Source organism: Sinocyclocheilus anshuiensis, unplaced genomic scaffold (genome assembly GCF_001515605.1).
Source record: "Sinocyclocheilus anshuiensis isolate Anshui unplaced genomic scaffold, SAMN03320099.WGS_v1.1 scaffold33, whole genome shotgun sequence".
NCBI lineage: Eukaryota > Metazoa > Chordata > Actinopteri > Cypriniformes > Cyprinidae > Sinocyclocheilus > Sinocyclocheilus anshuiensis.
The window spans coordinates 289,081-306,899 of record NW_015536458.1 but is presented as its reverse complement, the minus strand read 5'-3'; the positions used below and the strand labels follow the sequence as shown (position 1 = coordinate 306,899).

At 38.4% G+C, this 17,819-nt stretch overlaps 1 protein-coding gene across 1 annotated transcript in view; it reads right to left on the bottom strand.

Moving 5' to 3' along the window:
• The window catches only part of LOC107653098 (adhesion G protein-coupled receptor B2), a 330,526-nt gene that overhangs the window by 33,895 nt on the left and 278,812 nt on the right, over positions 1-17,819 (bottom strand). The window contains 5 exon segments of the mRNA XM_016476310.1: positions 1,337-2,088; positions 5,199-5,238; positions 9,628-9,720; positions 13,658-13,829; positions 16,451-16,535. Coding sequence (XP_016331796.1) covers positions 1,337-2,088; positions 5,199-5,238; positions 9,628-9,720; positions 13,658-13,829; positions 16,451-16,535 — 1,142 coding nt within the window.

Sequence of the window (17,819 nt, the reverse complement as noted above, 5' to 3'; positions counted from 1 at the left end):
GTGTGTTTGAACTAAGAATCTGATGTTTCCTTCAGGCGTTAGATCTGCTGAATATGCAAATGGTTCCATAACTTCCTATTCTTATTCTCCCTCCTCTTTACTGAGTTAAGCTTTAACCCTTTCCTATACCAACTGTATGTGTGTGTGTGTGTGTGCGTGTATGTGTATGTTAGACCAGTTTAACTGTTTATGTAGTATGTTAGACTAGTTTAAGTGTTTATGTGGTTAATAAAGTCTTACTTGTATCACACTTGACGTTGTTCATTGTTTGCTCATAACTGGAGTCGCTTAATCATGCAGATTTATGCTACAAGCTCTTTGTAGAATTGTACAGTAAGAAAGTTATTTCCCTTAACCAGGAAATTAACGTTCTTAGAATTGACAGACAGTTGACCCTGAGAGGTCAAATAAATATCTACAGCGGATCTAAATATTTATAATTAATTATAACTAGTTATGATTAATTATTCATATTTCCCTTATGAGCTGATTCGCTACAACACACTCGCCGTGACCGTCAGCGGCGTTCAGGGGGGCCCTGCACGAGCGACAGTATGGGTGTGGCATTTGAAACAACGCTGAAAATTTGCTCTGAAATTTGCTCTTTTATATCGCCGGATAGCGGCAGTGAACCGGAGACCGTGAAGCGGCGAGAATGGCCGAGCAGGAAGGGGTCTCTCGATCTGCTGCGAGGCTTGATCAAGGCGAAGGCTTTGTAGTCTCGTAGAGCAAAGATCTAGTAGTCGTCGCTGAAGGAGAATAATTTGAGGATCCTATAGCAATGTGCCACTTATATAGCCACATGACCCCGCCCATTCTGGCGGGCTTTACCACCATAGGCTCCTGTAGCTCCGCTGCCGAGCAATTGGTTCGTTTTTTATTCACTGCACGAACTAATGGCCATGCATTTACACTGCGTTATTGAAAGGCTTCAGTCATCGAAGAAAAAGGAGTTTTCCCCAAGTGTCTTAAACAGACGCAGTATGAGTGAAGTATCGATAGGGAATTAGTGATAATGTATCTGTTGCTAGGTAGGAATGTACAGTTTGTGTGTTTGGATTGTCGTGTTTGCAATCACTGCATTCATGTTTGGTTTCATATTGGTGATGTTTTATGCAGATCTAATTTACATTTTCCTGCTATAATGATTCTTTATGCTATGTGGTCCCCAGTTCCCTGTTTTTGGAAAGAATGCTAAGAAATTACAACACTATTGTGCTGCTATGTTGTACGCCAAAACTGCAAACCGCAGGTGGTTTCCAAAATACCCTGGCTCATTTGGTACTGATGGTTGTAGATTGTGAAAGAATGAACCCCTTCTTTAACCCCTACTTACTTCCAAAGATCCAGCCGAGTGGCTGGTGTTGGTGCTGCCCAGGTTACGGGGAAGGGTTCTGGTGCGCTCCACTGTTCCCGAGGTGAGGATCTGCCGGACAGAGGGACGATTCTGCTTGACCTGTAGGGTGTGGGTGTTGGTGTGGGAGTGTGTGTGCGTGTGCCCAGTGTGGGCCGGCAACTGTTTGAGCGTGCTGTAGGAGCGGTTTAGGTTCATGCTGATGTGGTCCACAGCTGTAAAGTCTACGGGGTATGCCTCACTCTCTGCTGGATGCAGAGTCAAGGGTGAAGGGGGTGGAGGAAAGGGAGGGTCATCCATTGTAATGTTCAGGGGATTCCCCTCATCCTGGGCTGGAGGAGGGGGCTTGAGACTGACTGTCCGACGAGGCAACACCATGTAGTCCCCTTCCCCACCTCCGCCACCAGCTGAATCCTGGGTGGAAGAAGGGTTTGGTCGGGCCCAACCCAGCCCACTCTCGGTGCACAGGTAGATGGGTCCAGATTGTTGATGCTGACCTTGTTGCTCCACATTAACCTCCTTCTTTAGTGGCTGCTCGCTTAGCTCATTCAGGGGACACAAAGGAGGTACCTGCACCAGGAGGTTAGGGGGTGGGATGTTCCCAGGCAGGCTGCTGAAATTAATGCCTTCCTGATGAGCCGCCAACTTGGGGTCATCCTCGTCGTCCAGAGAGATGCGGGATAGAGTGCCAGTTATGGTAGCAGGGTTACAGGTGTTTACCTCCTTAAAGATGACTGAGGTTGGAAGGAGAGAGGAAGAGAGAAAGAGAACAGATAGACAGAAGTGGGGAGGAAGAAAGAGAAGGAAGCAGAGGTCAAGTGCACAAGACCACACAGATGGATGGAGTGGCAAAGAGCAGAGAGCGAAACCGATTATAACAAAGTTGGATGGTGAAACAACACATGACAGAAAAGGAAAGGGGTGGGATGGAAGATGGTTACACAGCAGTTCCCAAAGGTATAGAGCCCAGATGTTTTGGAGAGAGGTTGAAGCGGTAACAGAGTAAGCAAGATTGATTTGAGAGGGCGCAGAGAGAATGTGATCGGTAGAGGGAATGATGGGAAAAAAGACAAAAGAAAATGAGCTCAGTTACAGTGCATGGAAATGGAGTTTGTCAGTGCAGAGGTCAACAGAGCAGGTAAAGGTAAGGCAGTGAAGGGCAGGAAAGGACAAACATTTTCAGGCAGGGGAATTAGTATCCAGGAGTCTTGGCATGCATAAGTTGGACGGTTGCAAAAGTTGGTGCCCCAGAGGTGTTACAGTAGGAGTTCACTTGAATTAGGTAGGGTTAGGAAGGAAAGCCATGCACAAATCAGCTCCTCTAAGAGAAAAAAACATCAGCCATAATGGCCTAACCATTTCATACATCATTAATAAGGTCACATTTAACAGCCAACATAACTCCAAAAGGTAAAAGGAAAAATATGAATAAGGAGCAACTGCATTTATCTAAAATAATGTACTTATAAAATAAAAGAAAATATAACTTTTCTTGATATTGTCTTATTTTACATTTTATAAGGTCGATATTACAGCAATGGTAGTTTCTATTCCACAAAACTGATCAACATATTTGTTTCTACTCCTATAATGTTGAGGTTACAGACCAAGATAAGTCTGGACTTCAATAAACCTGAAATGCTAGCGCTGCACCACATACTTTTTCTTTATGAGGTGAAACTAGAAACACTATCAAGCTGATTTAGTGTTAAAACTAGGGGTGTCAGTTTAACGTGTTAATTAATTAGTTAGTTATGAAAAAATAATGCAATTAAAATATTTTGCTGCAGTTAACGCCCCCAGACCTGACTGTTGACAAACATGATGCAGGGCAACGACACCATAAATGCAGTTATGCCCTAAAATACAAGCTATTGGGGCAAAAATACCCCTGTATGAGTTTTTGTCTCATATTTATATCATATGATAAGCGATATCACATGAGCAGCGAGAGCAATATCACATGAGTGCTGTTTTTGTCCCGAATATCAGGAGTTTAAATGTGATTTTATACAACAGTTCATTAAATAAGAATTTAATATCGTGTTATATTTTAAACACAATATTGTCTGTTTTTGCTCAGTTTTGCCAATGAAAATATTACCGATAAAGCCATATATTGTTGTGCGTCTCCGAGCAGCACGGCGGTGTTTAGTTTCTGAATGAATCTGCGTTTTGAACGAATCGGGTGAACCAATGATTCAAAGGCCCATTGACAGAAAGAATGAATGAATGACTCATAAATACATTTAAGGCCACCTGCTGGCAGTTTTAGTTTCTTATTTAGAGTATAATTTCATTAAAAAAAGACCTTAAAGGGAAAGTTCACCCCAAAATCTTAATCATGTCCTCATTTACTCACCCTCATGTCATTTCAAACCTGTATGACTTTCTTTTGCGCAAAATAAAATAAGGTATTTTGAAGACTGTTCGTAACAAAGCTGTTTCATTGCATGAATAAAAAATACAGATATGTTTCTCAAAGTATCTTCTTTTATGGTCCATTGTTTATGTTAGGCCACTGTAGGCTAAACATTTATGTGTAATAAATTTTATGTTGAATCAAATAAAAATATTTATTTCTAAAGCTGTAATGTCTACTTGATACTTTCTCATTTAACACAATCATAACTTTAAATGATCTTTTGTGGGTATTTTCACAGCCAAATTTAATTTGTGATTAATTAGATTAATTAATCAACACATCATGTAATTAAAGGGTTACTCCACCCCAAAATGAAAATTTTGTCATGTATCACTTACCTCCATGTCGTTCCAAACCCGTAAAAGCTTCGTTCGTCTTCGGAACACAATTTAAGATATTTTGGATGAAAAACGGGAGGCTTGTGACTGTCCCATTGACTGCATAGTAAATTGCACTGTCAAGGTCCAGAAAAGTATGAAAGACATCGTCAAAATAGTCCATCTGCCATCAGTGGTTCAACCGTAATTTTACGAAGCTACGGTAATACTTTTTTGTGTGCAAAGAAAACAAAATATCGACGTAAACACCGTGACCTGCTGACATCGAGGCCAGCGTACAGACCGAGAACCCGTATAGAATTTACGTCGTGCGTCATCTGAGGCGTGCTTGCATCGCTCTGCTAGTGAACTCATGAACGCGCTTGCAGGAAGTGTCACGGAGGAGAAGAAAACGTTGAATAAAGTCGATATGTAAAGATATGTAAAGTGTAAAGATATATAAAGTATGTCTTTCATACTTTTCTGGACCTTGACAGTGCAATTTACTATGCAGTCAATGGGACAGTCACAAGCCTCCCAGTTTTCATCCAAAATATCTTAAATTGTGTTCCGAAGATGAACGAAGCTTTTACAGGTTTGGAACGACATGGGGGTAAGTGATTAATGACACAATTTTCATTTTGGGGTGGAGTAACCCTTTCATTAGATTAAACATTTTAATCGACTGACAGCCCTAGTTAAAACTAAACCAGCCAATTACAGTTCTTGGAACTGAATATTCCAAGTTAAAATTAAGGCCCTAGTATGGCAAAGAATAAGGATATGACAATAAAAGAGTGAACATGCACAATTTGTATGTCAGTTTATCCAAAACAACAAAATAATATGGTCTAACACAAATGACACACAAACAGGAATGTTCTAACTTTAGAGTGAGACTTACATGGGTGTCCTCTTTCTGCAAGTGAGGGGGAGACAATGATGTGCAGGTTTAACTTTATATGAACAAGTTTTACTAAACAAACTGCATTAGAACCAGGGCAAATAAGTGAAAAAATGGCAAGGAAAGTGTAAGAATGAGAAAGCAAAGAGCTAGGACAGCAGTAGTGAAAGGCAAAATGGAGGTCCCAGAAGAACTTACCTGTTTGACACGCCAAATCCACGTCTTTCTCAAAGTCCGTCTGTGTAGGTGAATGAATGATAGAGAAGAGATTACATCAGCTTGTTACAAACGGCATGCTGTCCACAAGTGAACTAAATATATAGAGACGAATTCTTGATAGTTTACATTTGGGTCATACAAATTGTGTACAGGGTTGGGAGGGTTACTTTTAAAATGTATTCCGTTACAGTTACAAATTACTTCATTAAAAAAGCATTCAGTAACGTAATCCAAGTACCACAATATAAAAGTAATGTAATCTGGTTACTTTTGGATTACTTCAAGTTACATATGTAAATAAGTCCATTACTTTTTTATGCCCCTAGGGCCGGGCTTCGGGCCAATTTTCACGTCATAGTTTAGACGTGGGCCAGGCCTCGGGCCTGTTTTAGGCTTCTCCACAATTTTCACGTCATAGTTCAGACGCGGGCCGGGCTTTAGGCTTCTCCTATTTTTATATTTTAGACATCTATCAATTAGTGATGAAAAAGTAATAATTTGCCGCGCTGGTGGAAACAACACGAGACCGTGCTGCCGCGACTGTCAAGAGCGGCTCGACGGTGTTTAGTGTCCAGCAGCAGCATATGCTGCGTGCAGTCAGCGCAGCTGAAGAGTTCTGCGTTCAAATGCACGCAAGGCTAAAGCTTGCCGCAAAACCCCAGCAAAAGTAATTATCATGAATGTGTCCGGGAGAAATAGTAAGGAGATATTTGAATTATTTACTAATAACGGATTATGATTATTGTTATAATGAAAGAGTTTTTGTTTTCGATTTGTTTTATTTTGTTAAGTAGTAATTTAAAGCTTTCTATAGATATATTTATCATGCCCGTGAGGCATCTATTCGCTGAGTTTCGGATAATTTTTGTGAAGCGCTCCTGTTCAAGACGAGACGGCATAAAGCGCATCATGTTTATATTCTTTATTTTATAAAAGCACAACGTTTTGTTGATATTGTGAGTGCACACAAATAAAAGTAGACCCTTTACAGTTATGAATGATGTATTACTCTTACCTTTATCAGCAAAAATAATGGCGTAGGCTATCCACTGAAAAAAAATGCAAGTGATCGTGCTGGCGCCTCCATATCCTGCAAACCGCGCTTTAGCTTGCACTCTCCGCACAAACTATTGGATACAGCGCACATTTATCTAGATTTAATGTTTAAACATTGTTATATGCTTGAACTGTTTTATATCTATAGATTTTATTTTAGGCAAGTCGTGATGATTTGAGAAGGCTAAATTGATCAAACATTGGCTATGATCAGCTTACTGTCTGCCGCTGGCCGCTTGGTTGTTACTTTAAAAAAACAAAAACTTGTAACGAACAAAAAAAATGCTCCAAATGTTTTTCTAAATTAACTTAATAAAAAAACGAAACGAAATATAATCACTTTGCCATTACATACAAAACTGAACTATTTAAATAGCTGGGACAGTAGTATAAGCTGTTTTGGGAGAAGGGGGAAAAAAGACAGGCTCGGGCCGTTAAGTCTGATAAGCTGTCGGACACGGGCTGGGCTAGGGCCTATATTTGAGGCCCGTGCAGGGCTCTACCAAGAACTATGATGAAGCAGCGCTAAATATATAGCGTTATGTCAAAATACTCATTTATTTCAATTTAAATTAAACAAATCTAATCCTGATAGTATTCCCACTTTTTACAAAATGTAACTGTAATCTGAATACTTAGTTTTTTGATGTAACTGTAACGGATTACAGTTACTAGTATTTCGTATCCTGATTACGTAACGCCTTTACATGTATTCCGTTACTCCCCAACCCTGCTTGTGTATGATGAAGGGTGGAGCTAAGCACTGTTATAGGCAGTATGTGGTGGTTAAAGGGTCCATCAAAAAGAAAAAAAAATAAAATTTTAGCAATCACCACGCTGTGTTTCGACAAAGTACTAGTCTAATGCAACACATCTGCAACACCTCTACAATAAATAGCAGATTCTTTAGCACCAGCACTAATTACAATGAACCAAAGTGAACATAAATTAGCATACCGCTGTCTGACACAGCTGGACTTGACTTTCCAAACAAACAAAACGGATATTATTTTTATGAAAAAAGAGGAGGACCCTTAAAAAAAGATACAATACAATGGACACAAACTGACTGCATCCCTCAGGGTAAACCAAAAATGTCTGTCCCAGAGCAGCTCTTTTTAACTCCGGGTCCTCATTAGAATGCAGCGTTGGCTATTGCTGCCAAAAGAATTGACTCTCAAAGGAGTTCAAAACAAAGCTTTAGTCAGGGCATTACACTGTGGAACAATTTTAGCATGCCCTAGCGAGAGCAACTTGTATGTATGCGTATACCTGCATGTTAAAGTTAAAAAGGAAAAGAGACCTGCGACTATGCAAAACTTTTATTGCACAGCCATGGAAACTAAGCAGTTCATTTGCACTAAATAACTTGCTGACAGCTAACCACTTATCTAATTAGCTGGCTAATATGCTCACGCTACGCTGTCAGCTCGACTCTAAAATTGTCAGCACTAACTCTAATGCAAACACATGCAATCAAGCTCATTTCAGAGATGTACAGTGATGTGGTTTTGCTCCAATACAAGGTTCTGCGTCTGGTGGGCATGGTTGTGGTTAAGCGTATGAAAGTGGTTGTGGCTCAGGGCGTGGGTGTGGTTCTTGTCGAGGGTGTGGTTGAGAGTATGGACATGGTTGTCGTTGAGTCTGTGGGCATGGTTGTGATTGAGAAGGTGGGTGTGGTTTAGAGTCTGAGTGTGGTTCTGGTGAAGAATGTGGGTGTGGTTATGGCTATGTCCATGACTGTGATTGGCCAAGGCTAGAGGAGGGTGGGCGGGTCAGGTTTGGTGGCAGCCTTGGCAGCACCCAGGTGAATATCGGAGAGAGCCGCACTGCTCCTGACTGTAGAGGCTGGGCCGGTGCGGGCACCTCTGCCGGCAAAGAGGCAGAACGGAGAGAAAGGTAGGAAGAGAGAAAAAATGAGGGGTGAGTTGAAGAGAGGAAGCGGAAAGGTGGAGAAGACCTGCAGAGGCAGTGATCCCTCTCATCCAAACGGATCCACACACACACTTGGAGAGTTCCTGCTGCAGTTACCATGGTTACATGCAAGTCTAGTCCTGTACATGAACAAATCACTGCAAGGCACTGGGTAAAGGGCTTAAAAACTGCATGAAAATACCCCATAAGGTTACAAGTGCTAAGTATGTTACTGACATTCTTGATTGCTTTCTCGTATTGGATATAATTACTGGTAATTATAACTAATATTCATAACTAGTTGACCTTTCAAAAACATTTCAATATGAGCAAAGCTATTCAAAAAGCTTCTGATTTTAAAGGATTAGTTCACTCCAGAATTAAAATTTCTGGATAATTTACTCACCCCCATGTCATCCAAGATGTTCCTGTCTTTCTTTCTTTTGGGTTTTGGAGGAAAACATTTCAGGATTTTTCTCCATATAGAGGACTTCAATGGGAACCAGCGGGTTGAAGGTCCAAATTGCAGGTTCAATGCAGCTTCAAAAGGCTCTACACGATCCCAGCCGAGGACTAAGGGTCGAAACTATCTGTCATTTTCTAATAAAAAAAAAATATATATATATATATATATATATATACTTTTTAACCACAAATGCTCATCTTTCACTAGCTCAACTTCACACATTACGTAATCATGTTGGAAAGGTCACGCCTACATTCCATAGGCGGAAGTACCGACCCAGTGTTTACAAAGTGAACATGCAAAGACTAAGTCAAACGCCCTTCACAAAAAAAGGTAAAACAACGACAGATGATTGTGAAGTTGGAGGTGAAAATGAGAGTTTTTCGCCCGACCCTACCTTTATGAACCAGTGTAGGTACTTCTGCCTATGTCACACGTGACCTTTCCAACATGACTACGTTATGTGTGAAGTTGTGGATGCACATCGCAGACCTAGTGCAAGACGAGCAGTTGTGGTTAAAAAGTATACAATTTTTATATTTTTTAGAAAATGACAGATAATTTCTCCAGATAAGACCCTTATTCCTCAGCTGGGATCGTGTAGAGCTCTTTGAAGCTGCATTGAAACTGCAATTTGGACCTTCACTATATAGAGAAAAATCCTCTAATGTTTTCCTCCAAAACCTTAATTTCTTTTTGACTTTCTTTGACTTTTTGATCTTGGATGACATGGGGGTGAGTAAATTATCAGGAAATTTTAATTCTGGAGTGAACTAATCCTTTAAGTCTCTAACTTAACACAGATTATATAACTTTGATCTAAATACTAGAAATTGCACAAAAGGGCTTTCCTAAAGGAAATAGGACACAGATGGGAAACACAATAACCCAGTATTATGTGATGTTTAAAAAAGGTGAAGCCGACCCTCTGAGAGTTCCATGTGAGATGAGATGGAATGGAATGCTATTCACCATGATCTGCACCTGGCCATTCTTGCAGGAGTCCGGAGAGTTTTCACTGTCATCTTTGCAACCACCCATCCTGCAGCGCACAGCGTCCTGCACCTGAGGAGGGAAGACAAGGGATACAGCCAGGGTGACTCAGAGAGACATTCATTTAAATTTAAAACCATGAAATAGTAATATAAATCAAGAAGGCAACCAAACAAATAGGAAAACATCATAATTTCAAACCTCTCTAGGGCTGTGCATACAACAGCAGAATAAGGTGGTCAGGCCTGCTTGTGTTCATACACAGTTCAGGTATGAAAGGGAGTGTCAACCATATTCTATAACAATAGCTACCCCTTAAAATTTCAGGAGTCACAACTGAATTTTGAAAGTGAGTTTGGTTAGTATGTACTACATGAATGGAACCACAGTCGACAGTTGTCCCGTCAAGCGTGTGCTTTGCAGGTGTCAATCACTAATGTTAGGGTTTTCATCCTCTCTCAGTTTCTGAAAAATGGCAGAACATGAGGTACTGTGTGGTCGGAGAGCAAGACAAAAGAGGGTTCCAGCAGAGGGAATACAAATAAAATAAAACTGGAATGTTGGCAACACAGATCTGAGATGAAACCAGGAGCAAGAGTATCCTAAAATGCAGACTAAAACATTTTAGAATAAGTATAGTGTTTGTTTGTTTTTTTTTACAGATATTTACATATCAATATGTGTCATTTTGGTTCTAGGCATTCAGTAAGTTAGAAGAATTGTTGTTTTTGTTATCTTTTATTATACTCAATCAATTATACTCAATCACTTTATAACAAGTAGATTGTCAGTGATTCTTAAGACATTATTCAAAAAAATGCATAGGACGGGTGAATATCTTCCCACCATCCTGTGTTGATGCTAACATGAAACTAACGATAGTAGTAAATATCCTAAAGACACTAGCAGCTTCTATATACTCAGGAGAATCTATTGGTTTAATCTAGTTATTTTAGTAATTTACAGAGGGCATCTGTAAGTGATTTCTCATAAAACGTTGATATTAGTTTATATTCCTGAGTGACAAACATTGCAGTGAGCCTGTTTGCATTTCTGCAGGAGTTTACATAACTGCAGAATGTAAAGGCTCTACAACAATAGGGAGGAAGACACTCCCTTTAATAATAATAATAATAATAATAAATAAAAAAAGAAAATAAAGTGTGATGCTGTTTCCCCTGACGACAGTGTAGCCTTAGCAATGGGACGCCACTCATTTGCATACAGATTTATGGCCAAAATGCCTACAGAATGAGCAAGTGAAAGCACAGTGTTTCCTAACTGGGAAGATCAGAGCTCTTGTTGCCAAAAAAGAACATAACTGAGATTAACTGAGACTGTCTGGATGCATGACAAAGGCCCCTCTCAGGTAATTCAATCACAAGGGGATAGAGCTAAATACAGGTGTAAAGACACATCTTAGAAATGCATTTTGACTTAATTGTTGAAATGCTGTACTGACACACACTGGTTGCTCAAAAAAAAAAAAAAAAGCGAAATTATATGAATTAAATGATATAATGAGATCACCATTTCAAATAAATACTGTACATATAATGTAATAATAATACATGTAATGTAAGAACAGTTTTTACATTTTGAATGTATTTTAAATGCAGCCTTGGTGAGCATAAAATACTTCTTTCAAAAACATTAAAACACCTTACACACCCTAAACTTTTGAATGGCAGTGTATATGCACAAGACAAGAACATTTGGTTTGCCTGATCTCAGACCTGAGATAAAATCCCATCCCAAGTGTTCACTGGAGGCACATTTGAGACATGTTAATTCTACAACATGTTGTACATATCCCAAGTGGTTGATCTGCCACGACTTTTATGGTTTGCAAAGGTTACACGCTGAACAAATGACACTTTAATCTACTTGCGTCCTCCGAATAGCATCAAGCATATGCTGTTGAAACACTTTATTTATTGACTGCACATTCTCTGCACTGTTTAGTAAATCCCTTCTCTTTCTATTCAACTGAGCATGAGTTATCATGCTGCAACACTATTCACCGGCCTAGACCAGAATCTGTAATCAGTCTGCTCTCCTCCCCGCAACTAAAATTACGATGTGCAGGAACACTAGGCTGTTTCGCAAGACAGAGCGGGAGACGGTCTCATTCTCAGAGCTTGTTTATGGATGACTGTCTGCTGAGTCAAAGCTGTAGACGTATCAGAATGACACCCGATGGCATGCCTTCTAGGCTCTCTCTATCTTCAAAAATACATGAGAACAAACTATTCCCATAAACCATCCCCCACTCATTTGCCTGTGCTAATCATGAATGCTGCCTTTTCATTATTGGCTCTGCCATTTCAAAGTGTACTTCGCACATCAAACTGCATCTAGCGCAAGGATCCGGTGCACAAACTCCACTCTCTTGTTTTGCTAAAGCTATTAGGGATTACATCAAAGCTTTGCCAGGGATTTTCATATATTTACTAAAATAATACCAGGATTTATTTTACTCTAATCCTTTGGTTTTGCAATATTGATTTAACATATATGGCTTAGCAATTTAGAACTGATTTTTTTCTCTCCCTCCTTAAACACCAGCAGCATATTTTGAATTACCCGATACGTGAAAGTCAGCCAAGTTACCACAGTACATGCTGGAGAGTTGAAACTGTCACATCTTGGCTACAGACCCACTACAATGTGACTATAGTTTGATCCATCATTTGATTAATTTATGGCCGGTAAGACCAACCCATTATAACGTGAAAGGAGTGCATGCCATTTCAAAATATTGAGTGCGTCAGCATTCCAAGCCAAGTTTAATTCCTAAGTGGGCCTTAAAATAATGGACTCAAATAAAAATCCTCCACCAATTGCCATTTAAATACACCTCTGACTGTCCTCTAAGACTGGCAGTATAACAGTGGAACTTTTATTTCTTATATTATTATGGCCAATCACATGCATATAATAGTGTGATGAAGACAGAGGTTATCTAAGTCAGGTTTATCAAACTCTTTGATGCCGGAGGCCAGGGATCTCTAAATATGAAAGTATGAAAGTAGTATATGTACGCACACACACACACACACACACACAGGTTTGTTTTTATGGTTTATGGGGACCCATGTCATTATACAAATTTGTGTCCTCATAAACCACATAAACATAAACATGCACACACACACACATCACTTTTGAATGATAGTGTTTATATGTTTAAATACATATAATTTGTAATATATAAAAAAAAACATACACACACACACTACCATTCAAACGTTCAAAAGAATATTTACTTTAATTAAATGCATCATAAAAATTCTGTATATATCTACTATTATTTTTGTTAAAATAATAATAAAAATAAATGATGTGCATTGTTGAAAAACAGAATATCAAAATCAGTAAATATCAGTAAATTATAATAATAGTATATTAAATTAATATCCTAAGTTAAAGGGATAGTTCACCTTCAGTTGCTGGTCCCCATGGAAGAAAGAGTTAAAACTGAACACAATCTTGCTACTCAAGCTGTGGATGAACATTTGTTATATATATATATATTTTTTTTTTTTATTTATTTATTATTTTTTTTTCTTCCCATACTATGGAAGTCAATGAGGACCAGCAACTGAAAGTGAACTATCCCTTTAACATGTTAACATTTTAAAAAACATTTTGTATTTAGGCCTTCCAAAGCAAATGTAATAATATTTGATGCAATTTTTCCTGCCAATATACTTTTATGTTACAACAAGGTTGTTAATTAAAAACAAAACAAAATAATAATAACATTTTTTTTTTTTAATAAATACATAAAATTCTGATATTCTGATGACCCATAAATGTTGTTAGCAGGTTACTTTTTCCTTGTCGGTGACCTTGTGCACAAGTTACCCAGTGAAGACTATTTCTGACCCAGAACAACCACTTTGACTACTTATTAACTTTATTATTCATAATTGTGACTTTTATAATAATTTCTACACAGATAACTGAATCATTGCCGGTTGCATCATAGATGTAACCCACTGACCTCTCGGCGCATGGCACAGTGCACGGTGATGATGACGAATCCCTGGACTGAATCAAAGACCGCAAAGAGCACCTGGAAGAGAGTTGATCGGCGGTCTGTGATGGCTAGCACAGCTGACATCCATGTGAGTGCCAACAGAGGGAGAACCACACAAGAGCTCCATAACGATGCCCTGTGCAGAGAGAGTACAGAGCAAAATGCAGTTGATCATCCACGCAGCAAGGTGGTGACATCACTGCACCTGGAATCATTAGTCATCAAGATATTATCACGATTAGAGTCAAGCTATGATGGTGTTGATGAGATTTAGAAACCAGCTCTGTACTACAGGCATTTCACTGAGTGTCAATACAGCGTAAATGTATACTTGAGTCATTAGAGGGGTAATAATTAGAAACCTCCCGGACCTAGTTATTGCTACATTTTATATATGCAACATACGGAGTATTGAGAGAGCATAATTTAGAATTCCATACAAAAAAGTATCACGGCAACCAAAGTTTCCGCCATATGTAGCAGATTTCCATTTTTAAGATTTTGCGTTTTATGTATTTATTTGTTTGTTTGTTTACTTTCAGATAGAATGTTCACAAGAACTTTTTATGAATTAAATGCATCCTAGAAATGAATAAAATTATAATATCAATAATATAAAATTAAACAATTTATGTATTTTGTTAATGTATTGTTGTTTTAAATTCTATTAATAGTATATTAAATTAATATACCAAGTTAACATGTTAACACTTTTAAAAATATATGTTTTAAATATTGCATTTTAAGATTCAGCCATATATAGCAGATTTCCAAGTTTCATTTTCTGTATTAATTTATTTTATTTTTACAATTTGTTTATTTCATTTAGTAGGAAACTATGGTTACCACGGTCCATTTTCATAAGGGAATGACAACATGTAATCATGCAAAGACTACTACTACTTAATACTACTAATAATAATAATTATAATTTAATAATTCCATGAAAAGACACACATAGTGAATCCAGTTTGGACACGCTCTCAGTTTGTTTGTAAAACAGGCAAATAATTGCTTTTCATAATGCTGAGCACTCATGCTAACATGCCCTGATGAATTTCCAACATGTTGCTAATCCGTTTTGTTTCTGCATCATGCAGAGCCTATTTAGATAAATATCAGGTGTCAGTAAGGACTGTCCGCATGAGCTCAGCCAAGCAAGGGCTCACCACAGCTGGGCATCAATTTAACATCTTCACGCTGCACTGACTCAGTCTCCTGCATATGACTGTGATGGGACGGACATTAGCAATGAGACAGAGGAAGAGATTTGCTTCTATGCAAATCTACAGTATGAGTTCTCATGCTCAAATAATAACAATGCAGAAAAGGTTGAGTTGGTAGATGTAAAAAAGCATGACTCAAATTCAGTGTCCTCCCCTAACTAACTGGAGAGAGAGCATGGGGTTGGGATGGAGCAGGAACGCTGACATCGAATAAAATGAGGTGATCGGTGGGATCATGTGAACATGGTCCTCACAAACTTCCTTTAGGGAGTCCTCTTCATTCATTTCTATGAATGTAAGTTGTATTATGGCACCACACACTCATATTTATACTCGGATAGCAGAGGCAGAAAAAGCAGACAGCAAGGATGGGATGAGGAACAAAAAAATGACAAAGAGAAAGAGGAACAGAGAAGCAATATCATTCAATTAATTATCATTTCAATAACATGACTATTTCCCTCCAGCAAATAGCAGAGACAAGTCCAATTTATCCAAAGTCAAAAGAATCAGAGGTGGCCCATACTCTGATCCACATTCTGGTTCTTTACCTCTTCAAAGAGCACAATCCTCCTTGTTTGTGTGTATGTGCATGTATTTGTGTTTTCAATATGGCTGTCAATTTAACACATTCATTTTTTAATAAAAAAAAAGTAATTGTATAAATAATACAATTAAATTAATTTTATTAATAAATATATATTTATAAAATAACATTTAAGAATGCGTTTTTCCAATCATTAGAGTAATTTGGTAGATGTACGACCTCTGTGTTTTTACAACAGTTATTCAGCATAGCGCGAGAGCCAGATATTGTGAAAAAAATAAAAATAAATCCTGCACATATTTTTGTTTAATTTTCAAGTTAAAATCCTTGAAATAAGATTTACTAAATGTACGACACAAAGATATTAAGTATTTTAGTAAGTGTATTTTGTCTTACTGCAGTGGCACTTTACTGCAGAACAGGTTTTTCAATTCCACTGGACAACATTTTTTTGACATCTTTGATCACTGTGTTTCACGTCTTTTGCTGTGTCTCGTGCATGATGCTATGTCCTAAAAACGCTCAAGTTTAAAAAAGTTACACTTCCCGAGACCTTGTGTTTTTCTCCCTTCCACCACCCACGTCTTGCATTTTTCAAAGCAGAAACGTGTTCTGTGTGAATGGCCCTGAAGTCTGTCTTGGACACTTTTATGACTGGACTGCAAAATATATTGCACTGAATTGTGGTTCCCGTAGGCTTATGTCTGACGAATAAACAATATATCGACTTCTAAAGCCATTTTTATAATGTCTATTCAATGATTTGCAATATTGTAATGCCATAAACGATCTTCTTTGAGGGCATTTTTCAGTGAAGATTAAAGAAAATGATGTAGTTCTGGAGTGTGCAGACAGGAGGGCGACTCTTTGAAGAGTTTCTGTTTCTTACTGTCAATGTTGGGCTCTAGAGAAAGAAAGAGAGAAAAAAAGAAAGATACGTAGAGAGAAAGAAGAGACAAAGAGAGAATATGGAATGAGACTAACATGGCGCTGCTGGCGGTAGAGCTGGACAGGGCAGTACTGGAGATCACACCGCACTTGGAGCATTTCAGGAGCAGCCTGCTACGCGCTTCCAACGGCGGACTTCAGGACCCAATACACACACACACACACACACATATATATATGTTCATACAGGAAAGAAATGTATGTGACACAAAGCAGGGAGGTAGGGAGGAATATAATAATAATAAATATCCATCCATACACACATTCATGCCAATACACACAATACACACAAACATCACAAAGGTAAAAGGTTTGAATGTAGAATGCAGGGGAATTACAAATGGAATATTTGGAAAATGACGACAAAACACGCACATAAGGAAAGGGAACACAAAACAGAGAGGAAAAAGAAAGAGAAAGACAAAATTAAAGTAATGCCAAAAAACAGCATCAAGCAATGAACAACAGCAACGACAGAGCGAGATCTGTAATGAATGTCACAGCGTGAAAGTAGCTTGCGTGTGTCTGTGTGAGAGAGAGACAGAAAGAGACGATGATGGCAGGAAAATGAGAAAATGGAGAGAAACACATTAAAATGCGACCACAGATCATTAACAATCAGCAGATGAGGCAGATGGGAGCTGCAAAGACTAACCTACTTCAGCTGCTCACTGAAGTGTGTGTGTATTATAGGAGTACTTGTGTGTGAAAACAGGAAAAGCTGCTGCAGAGAGAAGGATAGTCTCTCGCTGTTGTCACACACACACACACGCACGCACACACACACACACACCTGATACTGCCCGTGACCCCCTGATTTGTGTAAGCATTGTTAGAAAGCAGATCAGCACGTCCAGGTTGGTCTCCCTCAGGTCATTAACCACAAAGTTCAGTTTTTAATGAACCCCGTTTCAGTCTTTATAAATAAAAGCCTGGGATGTAAAAGTTGCACTAAAAATGTAAAGGAAAGTGAATACCTTTTAGGTATTTAGGAAAAATGGATTATGTATGTGTGAATACAAATGTATTTTGTCTTGTTCCATTGGGAGATTTTTCCACTTTACGTGGAAAAAAAATAAAAAATAAAAAAATAAAGTGAGATTTATACTAAAACCAACTGAAATGGAAAAAGACAAATTACACCAATATTCATAATACATTCTCAGAAAATCATGATGTCTCAGGAAATATGTATGCAGTTTTGCTTCCTGGGTAAATTATTATTGTTTTAAGGTCAAGACTAAGATTGTTGCATTGACTACATTGTTACAAACAAAAAAAAGTCTATTTCAAATGAATGCTATTCTTTTGAACTTTCTATTCACCAAAGAATCCTGAAATATATATGTATCACCGCACCACAAAAACATTAAGCAGCACAACTGTTTTCAACACTGATAATAAT